Genomic DNA, 14,906 nt, shown 5'->3' with positions numbered 1-14,906 from the left:
AACTCGCACGGAATTTTTGTTTAGAATTGGGCTGATTATGAATGTGAGGGAGAGGGAGATTTCTTTGCCATTTCTTAGGAGTTTTTTCACTAGTTAAATTGAAGGGAATGCATCAAAATAGTAAAAGGAAATTGGTTCTTTTAAGAAAGAACACTTATTTGTACAAATTTGCGCTAAAATATGTATTTATATTCTACCACAATATTCTCACTGTTAATACAACAACAACAGCAACCACAATATTCTTTATTTTAAGTCGAGAAGTATATCATAAGCAACGGAAGAGCTCTTTGTATATTTGATGCAGCCATCCAGAAATTGCGCAAGGATTTTTTAAGAGGGCTTAATTAGATTTTGGCATATGGTGAAAGGCGAACTCAACTCGACGTGGCCGCCAGAAAATTGCTTTGCAGAATGAAAGCAGGTAACTCCGGCGGATTTGTGTTAATCCGCCGTCTTCTTCTTATGATCCTCTGTTGATGTTGCTGTGGCACCAATTCATTACTCATTTCAGTGTATACCGCATGAAATGCAATAATGTGCATTGTTTATACCTTATTTCTTAATTTCAAACAAATTCGCAACAATAATTAAACTTTTCAATTTTTTAAACAAAATAAGAAATGCGCAACGAAGTTTCAATTGACAAAACAGCTGACTTTGAAAATTCGAAATTCCTATTCCCCAATTTTTCTTCTCCCTAGGAGAAAAGAATTGGAGGAATTTTTCCGCGGGAATAAAAAAATCCGCGAGAACAAAATTCCGCGAGAATATTTAGAATTGGTCTGTATATGAAAAGGGGAAAGAGTATATATATATATATAATAATAATGACAGTAGGAAAAAGAGGGCTGCCAACTGTTGGTAAATACATAACAGTATTTTTGCGCCGAACACCTTTCTGCCTTGGCGGTCTTCGGTCACGCTTACAAAAAATTACCCTGACCGCTCCACCAATGGGGTGGGATCAAAATAAAATCCGTGCTAAATCCCTTCAACATAACAATAACCACATGAAAAGTTCTAATTTCTGCTGCAAATATCCAATCACAGACGCAAAATTGTATATTTCCGTCTTCAGATTCTGGGTCAAAAGCGCGTCTTTTGACGCCCCTCCCGTTATTTTTGGACGTGAAGGACAGCACATATTCAAATAATAAGTAATACGTGATATATATTAGACAAATGCAAATATGTAAACATTATTTATTAAAGCAAGATTACACTTCGAACAACGCAATATATGGTATGCGATTGTAGTTAGTTGTGGTTTGATGTTTACTACACTATTAGTACGACCCTGTTCGTTTGGCTTTTTTCCACACAGGCTTTCCGACTAAAATTTTCTTCGTACAACGCAACGAATTTAAGACAAAAACAAATTGGAAAAACTCAAATATATAAAATTTGGCACGAATTGCAATGGAAACACCTCAAAACTCCATCGTAGGCAAAGGTAAGAAAACAGCCGTAGAATTTTTACCGATAATCAAGTGCTAATATGACTACCAATAAAAGATTTTCAGGTAACTGGAGTGTCTCGAAGTGGACGCGTACGCAAGAAATCATCCAAACTACTCGACTATCAGTCACCAGATGAAGTGGAAAAGAAACTGAAAAGGGCGGCAAAACATCCAACGCGTAACGGTAATGTGCGTGGAAGAGGTGGCAGTGTCGGGCGACCAGGACGTAAACCCCGTTTACTCAGTGGCAGTGGGCTGGGTGGTGATATTAGTGATTTAGCGGAAGATGATAACGAAATGATTGATGATATTTCGGATAATGGAACAGATGGTGAACATTTTGATGATCTCAATACGCCCCCGGGTAATTCTGATGAAGATATCAAAGAACTAGTTGCAGGTATTGTAGATAGTGACGCCGCAGACAACAATGGTAATCCAGAATCAAAAGTGCGCCAAAGTTTATATATGACAGAAAAGGCAAACAAACGCAGAGTACTAAAAGATGGACGTATTGTTACGGGGAAGGTTGAACGCAAGGATAAAGGCAAGACACGTTATACAGCGTATAGCATGTGGGCGCGTGAATTGCGTAAAACGGGAAAATTATGCAAGGGACAGGATTTAGGTAAATTTACAAATTTGAAAATGAGTTAAATGATTTTAGTCAAAACTAATAATTTGCTTTCAAGATTTTTCGAATCAAGCGAAGCGGCTCGGCGAACTGTGGGCGAACGTGTCAAATAAAGAGAAAGATTCATGGCGTCGTAAAGCCAAAATTCAAGCCACCAAAGCCAAATCGAGAGAACGTGTAACCCCGTCACCTTCGAATCCCTATATGACATACTTCAAACCCACTACAAACCGCACCAAAAAAATAGCAGAAGAACGGCAACAGCCCCTACAATCACCACAAACAATATTATCAACGAAAACAAAACCCCGCGGTAACTCCATTTCTTTAGCTATTAATGCGAGTGAATCATCCAACACTGGGTTAATAGCTAAGCGTAAACGATATAATAGTCACAATCGTGTAAGCTTGTCTGGTAATAATAACCTTTCACCGCACGCGCTTACCAGTAGCAATATTACAACAAATAATAATCTAACACCCGCAACATCAGTTACCTCACATAAATCAAATTCGCATAATAAAAGGACGATACAGCCAAATATTGAACCAATCGATACAGCAGCTCATCTAAAATTACTTGGCGAAAGTTTGACTATCATAGGTGAGCGTCTGAAAGAACATGAGGGTCAAATTGCTGTATCTGGTAGTCTTTCGGTGCTGCTGGACAGTTTGCTTTGTTCCTTGGGTCCCCTTCTATGCCTTACAACACGCATACCAGGGTTGGAACGCAAACCACAGTTAAGTGAAAATCTAGCGGCGACTCTGGACAATATTGCCTATGTTATGCCGGGTCTTTAGTGTGCTATTGATTGTCGAGATATATGTATATCTAGATATTTTATTTGCTATAATTTAGTTTATCTTTTCTTAGCTGTTAAGAGTTGTCCATGTTCGACAAGTGTTGTGAGAATATAGGAGAATAAATAAAAGTTTATATATGTAGGTTTTAACTTACAAAAGCTTAGATTTTTTTAAATTTAAAGAAGAACATGGAATTATTGGCAGAGTATCTATAATATTATTGAGCATTAAAGTTGCATCAGAAAATACAATATAATATTCATTAAATTCAGTAATTATAACCTAAGATAAGGATTTTAGCATTTCGAAGTACATTGTACCACCAAGTTCGGGCCAGTCTTTGTTTAGGCCGTCGTGTTTCCTTTAAAATCAAGTAAAAATGTTTTCCGAAACAGAGAGCAGTTAATTTTTAAACAGAAGAAAAACATAAAGTAACATAATTATCTAAACTATAATCTAGGTATGCCAGTGAACACAAAAATTATAGATTATTTATAATCAAATATGCGATTATAAAATTTTTTTAGTTTCCGATCACTTCTACTAAATTAAAGGAACAATTAATCAAATAGTTCTTAATTTGCCAGTAAGGAATGTAGGTATTGAGGCATATTAAAGATGCCTTTGCCTTTTGAACGCTATTGCTTCCAATACTACAGGTCACAGGATCCACATAATTTTAAGGTCACTCTGGATTACATCAGCTGTTTGGAGAGGGCACCATTTATTTGTAATTTTTTTTTAAATGAAATTATAGCTGTTGTGATAACGCTGCTGCGGAGATATTATCACCAGCTCCGGCTGTTTTCTTCGCAATGCGGCACACTAGTACTGGTGACACACAAATTTCAATTGGCACAGCCTTCTGATCAAACACAGCAATTGTTTCATTCCAACATGGTACAGGTTGTTGAGGATTTAGTTTAATGCGACTGCCATTGAGTTTGTCTTCTGCGCTAGTAGCAAAACTTTCATCTAGAATTAGTGATGCAGCTTCGGGATTAATCTATGTAAATAAAGAAATCAAAAATTGACTTGGTTATCTTAGAGAAAGAGTATATTATATCTTACCATATCCGTTTGACAAACATGACGATGTGCAGTAAGTGCAGCTTTAGCCGCTGCTAATTTTGTACGCTTCCATTTCGAATCCCGTACTGTTAAAAGTGCCTGATAAGCCAATGTATGCACATGTATACGTGACAATAGACGTCTGCGTGGCAGTTTTGTTGCATTTTTGTAATAAGATTCAGCCAAATTTTTGAAAACCGAGCGCATTTGATCCAATGTAGAAGCTACGCGTGGATTCCAATCTGTAGCTAATGTTGTGCGTCCATATGTCAACGTTTGGCGTAGATTTTCTAATTCCTGTTCATTCATACCAATTGAGTCCACGTATGGCATCACGTATTGGCGCAATAAAAACAACAGTTTAATTTCTACATAACTTGCCATTTCAAAATGAATCAATGTTGCAAATGCCTGTGAATTGATCTGTTGTTGGATTTTTTCTAGTCTCCTTTCTCGTACGTATGGTTCAAATTTATAGCTATCCATCATTTGTAGACCACTAATAACCAGCAAACGTGGTCGAAAACTATGTAATACCTTATCAAAATGTTCCACTGAATTCATATGTGGATTGTTTCGATCGCTATGAAGAATATACCGATTAGCACGTGGCGTTTTTATCGGACCCCAAGTATCGCCTGCCTTGTATTCCAATATAAGATGAATATCATCTTCAGCAATTTGGTCCCCAGCAATTTTTATCTCTGCAGGCACAAGTCTTCGTAATCTGCAAAATAGTAATATATATATATGAATCTGATGACCAAGCCGTGAGCTTTAGGAGAGATCCCTTACTTGTGTGACATTCGTGCTCCTAGCAATACGTCAGCGCCTTCTATATGGAAACGTGTGCTCATAAGTGGCGCATTACCGCCGAGGAACCATTGAATGCTGTCACGATGGCGTAACTTTGCTGTTTGTATAAGTTCTCGGAAAAGTTTTTTGTTTGGCATTATACGCCTATAGAATTATTAATAAAGGAAGTTAGAAAATTTTAATACGCATTTGTCTTGAACTAATTTTTAAAAATTCAAGGTTATCGATTTCTTCAAATTTACTCAAAACAGATGAATTAGGAAGAAAACATACATTTTATCAAAACCTAAATTCGGAGTTTGTTTGCGAATCAATTAGAACATCGGATAGTAATCAATGAATATTTAATTAGTGTTACTCACTCAGCCGCTGCACCATTTTGAAAATAATAAGCAAATGTTTGCAATAATTCGTTCATATTGTCCACCTCATTAACCGTAAATTCAGGCCCAATTGCATTTATAACTTTTTCACTGTAATTGAGAAATTCAGTTGCATGCACCAACAAATCTGTACAAGCGCCATATCCCACCGCTACTTTGTATGGTTGGGGTGGCTTCTTGAAACTGCTTTCTAAAGCCAGAAGGCCGGTGAGTATAGTAGTTACTTTGTTTAATTGTTTCAAAGATAGAAATGCTTGCCAAACTATAGAAATTAATGCCGCAAATACAGAAAAGGTGGTCAATAGTGACATATACTTGATGACGGAAGTCATTTTCTTGTTCTGCTTGCCTTACTTGAAGCTGCAAAAATATATATTCCTGCTTTTATATTTGGAAATAAGTTAGAGATTTAAAAAGAAAAACACGGGAGTATTTAATGTCTTTAAAATAAATCAGATTTGATCAAAATACCTTTAAACAAATGAAGAGGTTGATCTTTATGAAAAATCTATTCTATCTCACAGGTTGTCCGGTTATAAACTCCCTCAATCCACTTCGTTGCTCACAATTATATCAAACGGCAGTGTTGCAGATGCTGTTGAAGAACTTCTCTGGCTTGAATTATCATGCTTTTCCTTACACGCATTTACTACATTTTATCTTTGTATTATCACATTTACCACAAGTTGAAATTTGTTTATCCATTGCATTCACGAAATCAATGCGTATGACCAACTACATACTAGTGTTACAACAACAGCAACCAACTGCATAATTGCCGGCAGATAAAATAAAAAAAACACCCCAACAAAATTTGATAGGCGAAAAACAGATCGCAGATAATGGAGATGGTGTTATGCTTAGTCAGAAATCGATTAGTCGAGGCATACCGAATTGCTTTTTCCAATCAAATCATGTAAACCGCCCCAAATACCAAACTGCGCTAACACTAAAGGTCCATCGCTAAAAATACTTCTCCCTAAAACGCATAACCAAAAAATACCACGCAAACGCATAACGGGGGTACCCGTGTGCCCACTTACAAGTGTTTACCGTTACAAATGCACAGTAATAAAATTCATAAGTAAGAATTATTACAGATTGTGTGCTGATCAGCCAGTTACTTACTGCGACCAGCTCGAGAAAACCGGTAACTGGATCCTGCTAGCTATGTTATTGAAACCCCCAAATGAAAAACGCGAAAAGCATGCAGCATCTGCGAAAAACCAATGTGCCTGGTACATTCGGTGACAAATTGTATCTGTACCGTTTGTGAGCAGAAAAATTAGTATATGTCTACAAAATACAATATTTTTTGTTTAAAGATTCATGTTTTCTAATATACTTTTATAATCCGAAATAAAAATTTCCTATTAAAAAAATAAATTGTTAAATATTTGAAGGGTACACGGGTACCCGGTTATGCGTCCGCGTAGGCGTCGACTTTGGGAACTTATATCTGGGGAATCCCTCAATTGAAACCTGCCAGCACTGACTTAAACGATACAGAAATACTGTAGTTTCCTAGATTAGAAGGTTCAACACTCTAGTGACAGTAGCTCTCTCACTAAAGTAGTTTAAAGTAGCAACTGGACACACGGGTACCCGGTTATGCGTTATAGGGTTAAAACAGTCACCCTTATCGCGAGTTTTATATTCACAGTTTTTGTTCACCCTATCGCAGAGGGTGGCGAAACAATTTTTCATATTCGAAAAAGATTTCACCTTATCGGCAACTCTTTGTTCGGGCGAAATGAACAACGGGGAAACCAAAATTTGTTCACTTATATTTTACAGGCGAACGAGAGGAAAACAAAATGTAATTAATTTTTTGTTTTGAAATTTGATACTCTTATAATTATATGCACTTCTATTATAGAAATAAATCAATAAATAATGCACAATCGGAAGCTGAGTGGAAAAAAGTGAAATTCCTGTATTTCTAGGTATGTAAATTCTATTTTTTCACAACGTATCAGTCGGCCAAGTTATTCATTGTGGACAAAGCAACGGTTCAAAATGTTGATCACCTCACTGAAACAAGATTACCTAAGACCCACTTCATGGTCTTTCCAACGCGTTTTCCCTATACGAAAAAAACGAAGACATTTACCCAACTTTACAATTGGTGGAACTCCAAATTTTTGCTTCAATGGTGGCAAGGAGTTGGTAAGAATAACTAGCAAATATTAGAATGCCAGCTTGTAATATTGGCGAAGGCTAATTGAAAAAAAGTAACTTGTTATTCAAAAGTGCTGAAAATAGTAATTTTTAACTTACAGTGAATCATTTAGCTGCAAAGGCTTAGAATTGTCCCTTAATTGCCTCCGAATCGGTTTCACATATATATTTGCCTCGCGCTCAATCAATACCAACCTAAGTGCAATACTAAACATTATTTTTTATTTATATTTTTGTTGTATTTTAAGGAAATATATGCTTGGTTACAAAATTTACAATTGTATGTAAATTATTTGTTCACTGCCAATTCGCAATAGAACATCAGCTGTTTCGAAGTGAACTTTTGTTCGCCCGAAATTGCCGATAGGCGGAAAAAGTTCACCCGAATACTGACTATCATATGACTATCATCTGATTGTCAGCAATGTCAACCTAACGATCAGAGCCTCATACAAACTTTCTATCACAAAATTAAGGGGACTTGCGCAAATGTGTTGTAAACAACTGTGTACGTGTGAGTTTTTGTCTCCTTCTTATACACCAACATGGCCTACTGATTAAGTATATAGCCGTACTGCTCACTCTCATTCCTTTTCCTGGATCAGTGCTGACACTCTAACTATCAAAAAGTGTCATAAATGATAGTTTACTGTAGTTATCAGGTTTGACTGTTATACTATCATAAATGACCATTGTTATATTCCGCCAAAAATGAAACAATGCTTTTTGCTTTTTATTTACTTTATTTCATTACGTTTTTAATGTTGTACGTGATAAAAGCATACGTGTTTCTTCTTTGTTTAAAATAAACAGTTTTATAAGAATTCGAGTTCAGAATGTTCAATTTAAATTCAGAAAATAACAAAACAGCAGAAGAGCGCTTTCCTCATGCGGAAACACATTTAAAAATGAATCACCACTAACCACTATTATTTTTCGCGTATAAATTTTTGAGTGCGCCCCATACATTCCGACAGCTTTTGGTATTTTTTAATATTATTTTCGATTTTTTTTCTTTTAGCATGACGCTTTGAAATGCTCCCTTTTTCATTTTTTAAACTTATTTTTTATATGGTTTTCGTCGGTTGAAAATGGCGGAATTTAAAAAAATAACAAATCAACCGTGATAATCATTTGTTTGTCATATGACAGCCAGTAGTGACAACATGATTAAATCGGATAAACTGTTCACGCATACATAAAATTCCGTTGAGAATTATGTATCTGTCTCACATGCATAATGGTATCTGCTGTATGTTCTTTTGTTCTGTACCAGGTGTCCAAAGCTTTCCCAGTTTGAGTCCTTTTTCATGATTATAGGCTGTCGTTGGGAACATGCGGACATACATGAGCGAAGAAACGAACATACATAAATTTGAGTATCAATGTTTACGTCATCGCAGGATCAGCATTGTCAATTACAACTGTGAGTGTTTAGTAAAATTATCAGCGTTTCTTGTAGGGTAAGTTTCTGTGTGAAAACAGTATAAACCCAAATTATGTGCAATTTACTGAGCGACTCCGTGGCCGATTACAATTTAGACAAACTAATCGATGGTCTGCCCGCACTAGCTGTCAAATTTCAAAAACATATGGTTATCTTGAACGTTTTAATTCGGCTGTGAAAAAAAAGCGAAAAGAAATGTCATTTGAAATTGTGCAAAAGAAGAAGCATAATCGTGTGGACAGGAATGTAATTTAGGAAATCATTCTACCGAAATCGTGCACAAATCACACTAGAGAAGATTGCGCATTGCGTATGTAAATATTAGATCAGTTGTTTTTTATGTGCAATTCATACGTGATTTTCCTTTAGTCCTTGTTTGTTTCTCTCTCTTTCATTCATTCAAGCAGTCAAGTGTGACGTAGTTGCGCAGAACGAAGCAATTTTGAACTCGTAAATGCGCGATCTGGGTAGGTGATTTGTTGTCTCCACGGTACACGATTTCCACAAATTCCAGATTGCGCATTCACGAGTTCAAAATTGCTTCGTTCTGCGCATCTACGTTTTTGTTGACTCCTGAGCGCCTAAAAAAAGAGCTAAAGAAGAGTCAATTCATACGTCATAAAAAAAAGCTGATCTAATGTTTACATGCGCAATGAGCAATCTTCTTGTGTGATTTGTGTACATACACAAATCACACACACAAGATTGCGAATGTAAACAAAAGATCAGCTGTTTTTTATGGGCAAATTTTACGTCGCTTTCCTTTAGCTCTTGTTTTTTCTCTCTTTCTTTCATTCGCTCAAGCAGTCAAGTTTGACGTAAATGCGCAGAACGAAGCAAATTTGAACTCGTGAATGCGCAATCTTCTTCCGTGATTTGTGCTGTATGTAAACTAGGTCTAACCGATTTAAAAATCGATTTTTCATCGCACATCACAACCCTACAAGACACCTGACTATCATATGACTATCATCTGATTATCAGCAATGTCAACCTAACGATCAGCGCCTCATACCAACTTTCTATCACAAACTTAAGGGGACTTGCGCAAATGTGATGTAAACAACTGTGTACGTGTGAGTTTTTGTCTCCTTCTTATACACCAACATGGCCTACTGATTAAGTATATAGCCGTACTGCTCACTTTCGTTCATTTTCCTGGATCAGTGCTGACACTCAAACTATCAAAAAGTGTCATAAATGATAGTTTACTGTAGATATCAGGTTTGACTGTTATACTATCATAAATGACCATTGTTATATTCCGCCAAAAAAGAAACAATGCTTTTTGCTTTTTATTTACTTTATTTCATTACGTTTTTAATTTTGTACGTGATAAAAACATACATAGGTGTTTCTTATTTCTTTAAAATAATTATAAGAATTCGAGTTCAGAACGTTCAATTTAAATTCAGAAAATAACAAAACAGCAGAAGAGCGCTTTCCTCATGCGGAAACACATTTCAAAATGAATCACCACTAACCACTATTATTTTTCGCGCAACAATTTTTTGAGTGCGCCCCACACATTCCGACAGCTTTTGGTATTTTTTAATATAATTTTCGATTTTTTTTCTTTTAGCATGGAGCTTTGAAATGCTCTTTTTCATTTTTTAAACTTATTTTTTATATGGTTTTCGTCGGCTGAAAATGGCGGAATTTAAAAAATAACAAAACAACCGTGATAATCATTTGATTGTCATATGACAGTCAGTAGTGACAACATGATTAAATCGGATAAACTGTTCACGCATACATAAAATTCCGTTGAGAATTATGTATATGTCTCACATGCATAATGGTATCTGCTGTATGTTCTTTTGTTCTGTACCAGGTGTCCGAAGCTTTCCCAGTTTGAGTCCTTTTTCATGATTATAGGCTGTCGTTGGGTACATGCGGATATGCGTGAGCGAACAAAGGAACATACATAAATTTGAGTATGAATGTTTACGTCATCGCAGGATCAGCATTGTTAATTACAAGTGTGAGTGTATTAGTAAAACTATCAGCGTTTCTTGTAGGGAAGTAGATAAATGGTTTGGCAGATGAACATAAATATCCGCCGTAGAATTAAATCATTCGTAGGCGTTAAAATGGTACCAAATATAAGGCATTTTATTCTTGTTCAGTACTAAGTACCATTGTGAATGAAAGTGTGATCTCTTATCTGTCAACTGCCTGACAGGCTGTTCAATATGGCTACTTTTCAGCGTTTTGACAGGCTGTTCAATATGGCGGCGCCTATCTTCAGCGGGTGATAGAAAGAGATACAGAATGAGACAGCGATAGTCAAATACGAATCAGGTGATCCAATCACTTTGGAATTTTGACGTTTATGCAGAAGAGATCACACTTTGTCATCATTCACAATGCTAAGTACTACGGCACCGAGTCCCGAACATCTTTTGCAATTCCGGGATTTCACACATCTTTATTTTAAAAAATACACTCAAATGAAAATGAAATTTCATCTGAAAGACTAGATTTTAACTTGTAACGCATGTAAGCTGTTGAGAAATATTTTTTAGAATACATACCAGTAGGAGAAAGTGTTGATAGCATGTTATACATAAGTTCTAAATTTATACCACGAGATTCACCGGATCGAAAAATGTCTATTTCCTTCGAAATTAGATCATTGAGTTTTGTAACGTCTAAAGAAGGTTGTACTTTACCGAAAATTTAAACACAAATTGTAAAATTACTGTAGAACACTGCCATTCTAGTGCAAGATGGGCAAACTTTCGAATCATCAATAGCATTGCATACATCCCGATTACTCTACGCTGGCACTAGGAAGCTTTTCCACGTATGAAAAAGTAGCCGAAGCTCATACTGTAACGCATCACTCATCCTAGTAAGTGCATCGCCGTTCAGAAGTTGCCTTCGCACTTTAAATAGGTTAACAGCGTCAGATACAACTGGCAAAATCCTTGCATTGGTGTCATTCGTCTGCTACCCATCTCTCACTCCATTTGTGCAGTCAATAGATGCAGATAAATTAATTTAATTAGATTATATATTAATTACTATATATAGGTGTAAGCTAGGCTTAGTATAAGCTGTAAGAAATAAATAAATTATATTAAAAATTAAAAGCGCGATTTCCTTTGATTTCAAAAAAGTTCTTGCAAAAATAAAAAACAAAAACATCATTCATTAATTAAAGTTTTTAAATTCGCAATATGACATCCCAAGAAAATTCCAAAACTCCGGGTTTTAATAAATATTATTCAGGTATTTCTGGGTAGCAAAGTGGATGACTATTCCCGGTATTCGAAGCCTTATTAAGTACAAACCAGCACAAAACAATTCTAGACACTTTCGGCTGAAGTTTCAATATATGTACCTACCTTGTTTTTTAAGTTAAAATTTTAAGGAGTATCACTCTTTCCAACAAATACTATATTGAATTAAGTAGGCGCTTGAAATATAAAATTTTTTTCGACGAACAATTCTCCCTCTGTAAGTATCTCAACATACCTATACCGATGTTTGAATCATGAATGGTGTCGAGAGACGCTGGGACGACCCTTGAAGTGTGCGAGTGAAATGTTCTCCGGAAGATTTGCGGTCGTTTGAGTTAATTTGAACTTAGATAAAGGTGCAGCGAAGCGAGGAATTTAAATACGAGAACTATACCATAGTGCAAAAAACTGTCCACCGTTGTATGGATTTAGTATGCTTGCACGGTTAGAGCAACCGAAAGAGCCTAAATTTTAAACCATTCATCAGTTTAAGAAATTTATAAACTTTTCACTTACATTTAAACATATTCAATTTATTAAGGCTTGGTTTCCTCCAAAAGCGGTAACGCTTTGTTACGACCGTGTAAGAGCGCCCGTTATACTCACCGTTCTTAGCGGCACCGCTTTGTTGGAAACTATGAACACGTACGGCAGACGATCCACAAAATTTTATTTTGCATTTCTCGGTTTTTTAGTTTCTCCACTTATTTTTTTAACTGCACATACAAAAATAAAACATTTTCAAAAAATAAAATTCACAAATATTGTTTATTTTATAAATATTTTCAAATATTTAACGAAATGTTCACCGCTTTAACAATAGCGGTGGCCATAGTACAGGTTTTCAAGTATGATATGTATGAGAAGGAAACAATTCCTTTCTCTTTCTAACACACTGCAGTTTGACACTTCGGTCAGTGTCAAACTATTGTGGAACTCAGTGGAATCTGCGTGGAACATGCGTTTTACACTGAACGAAGTGTCAAAATTACCGGGGTTGCTGTCGTGGAAAGCGACAAAGGGAAACAAAACAAGGAGCGGAATATCAGATATGGGTTGCTGTGATGATAAATTTTTTTGAACGAATTTAGTATGAAAATATAGTGCACCTATATGGGTCCTACAGAAAATTATAAAAAAGTCTTGAATTGGGGTATCTGAGGACGCATTAAGAACACAAACACGGGTGCTAAGTTTTTCTACCCGTTCAAAAGTTCTCCGCGAAAAACAGTTTGAAACCGAGGTCCACTGCAATATCCAGTCCAAAAATGTGGAAAGAGAAATGAAAAGACGCGTTTTGTCCTGTTATCAATAGTACAAGGGCGAAAAAGTCTTAGAATTATTGGAAGCGAGGCAAAAACGCGTCTATTAATACCTCCCCCGGCGGTTTTTGTCGTGTTTTAGCAATCGTCCCCGGTAATAAAGTATCACAATTTGTTAATTAAAATTGACCAAAACATATGGATTTTAAAGAGAGATGTAATTAAGTGCTCATTTGAAAGTAATTAAGAATATTTCTTTATAATATAACAATAAAATTTTACGCAGTTTTCGTTAGCAGATACTACACTTTTTTTTGGTCCTAAGAAGTACAACAGTGCCAAATAGCATCCACAAAAAAAAACGAACAATGGCAAGCATTTTATCAGGTGAGCGTGGCTGTGTATGTCGTGCTGCTACATATCCTACTTGTTGACCTGTACTATGGCGGTGGCAAAAAACGGTGATGAACGAGTGCCTACCGTCATGACGGCCGTAATATTTAATGCCCTGCCACTACATTATGTTACGGTGAACTTCACCGTCTTCTTAGTTTCCACATAATTACTTTTACACTGTAACATTTCTACCGCTATGTAACGGCCGCTATATCGCGGCACCGCTTTCGAGGAAACCAAGCTCTTGTCTGATTTCATTCAGTTTACATTTTAATCTTAACTGAATAATAAATCTAACATCGGAAAAACGTTTTAAAGAAAACCAAAAAGATTAAAAAATCTCAAAACGGAAACTTCTATACATTTTTCTTTTTAACTCAAAATCAACTTGGTGCTGAAAATAAAAAAAATTTCTTCTTTTTAAAATACAGTTCTACAGTACTTTGGTGTAAAATGAAAATAAAGCCGTGAGTTTTAATAATATATTTGGTTTGGTTATATTTCTAGTCCAAAAAAGTTTCAAATTTAGGATAAACTTTTAACGGTGTATCATATCGATGTACCAAGATTCAAGTCCCGAATATTGAATAGTTTGGAAGCAGATTATTTCTAGGCGGGGTCATCCCTTGACAGTGGTTTCACAAAAAATAAAAATTAATTTGCATTTGCATAAAATCACGTAGGGGGTCTCGCCAATTTGTAGGGGCTCCGATGTATTTGAGTTATTTTTTATAATTTTTTAAATTTAAAACTAATAAATCCTATTAAAACTAAATTACTGTTCTAAATATGTCACAAAAAATAAATGATGTGTTCTTTGGTTTTGAGTCGCGTCCATGGACTGGGAATATTTTAAGTGAAATGATAACTTAAAATTAGCAATTTTCAATTAGCTACTGACAACCAGTTTCTGTTAACTCTAAAATTGATTTAAATGTTCGTTTTGCTATTTTTCCTACATATTTGAAGTGTATATTACCAAAGTGGAAAAGAGTATTTAACGCCAAAAAAGCTTGGTTAGACACTGTTGAAGCGATTAAAAGGCTGAAAAAGGTTGGAAACGCGAGATCGCTTATTTTTCGCTTATCCGACTCCATAAGTTTCTTAACTACGTTTTTCAAAAAATTTGGAAGGATATAGTAAAATACGCTCTTACTTAAATTTCAGAAGTAATGGTATCAATAACAGCGGATTGATTGTT

General features: G+C 35.7%; 2 protein-coding genes across 4 annotated transcripts; one reads left to right on the top strand and one right to left on the bottom strand.

Moving 5' to 3' along the window:
- Positions 1-1,327: 1,327 nt before the first annotated feature.
- LOC137254419 (uncharacterized) lies at positions 1,328-3,064 on the top strand. Its single transcript, XM_067792050.1, has 3 exons — positions 1,328-1,456; positions 1,519-2,091; positions 2,156-3,064. The coding sequence occupies exons 1-3, from the start codon at positions 1,423-1,425 to the stop codon at positions 2,896-2,898; spliced, it is 1,350 nt and encodes a 449-aa protein (XP_067648151.1). The 5' UTR covers positions 1,328-1,422; the 3' UTR covers positions 2,899-3,064.
- Positions 2,921-6,001, bottom strand: LOC137254418 (ADP-dependent glucokinase). 3 transcript variants are annotated; one of them, XM_067792048.1, is made up of 5 exons: positions 5,643-6,001; positions 5,151-5,552; positions 4,768-4,932; positions 3,973-4,699; positions 2,921-3,907 (listed from the first exon to the last, which is right to left on the bottom strand). In XM_067792048.1, the coding sequence occupies exons 2-5, from the start codon at positions 5,501-5,503 to the stop codon at positions 3,653-3,655; spliced, it is 1,500 nt and encodes a 499-aa protein (XP_067648149.1). In that variant the 5' UTR covers positions 5,504-5,552; positions 5,643-6,001; the 3' UTR covers positions 2,921-3,652. The 3 variants fall into 3 exon arrangements, with proteins under 3 accessions (XP_067648149.1, XP_067648148.1, XP_067648150.1); XM_067792047.1 differs by having other exon boundaries at positions 5,151-5,549; XM_067792049.1 differs by having other exon boundaries at positions 5,151-5,531.
- Between the last annotated feature and the right edge of the window lie 8,905 nt (positions 6,002-14,906).

The sequence above is a fragment of the Eurosta solidaginis genome, chromosome 5 (assembly GCF_040869045.1).
Source record: "Eurosta solidaginis isolate ZX-2024a chromosome 5, ASM4086904v1, whole genome shotgun sequence".
In the NCBI taxonomy this organism is placed as follows: domain Eukaryota; kingdom Metazoa; phylum Arthropoda; class Insecta; order Diptera; family Tephritidae; genus Eurosta; species Eurosta solidaginis.
This window is presented reverse-complemented; position numbering and strand designations above follow the sequence as displayed.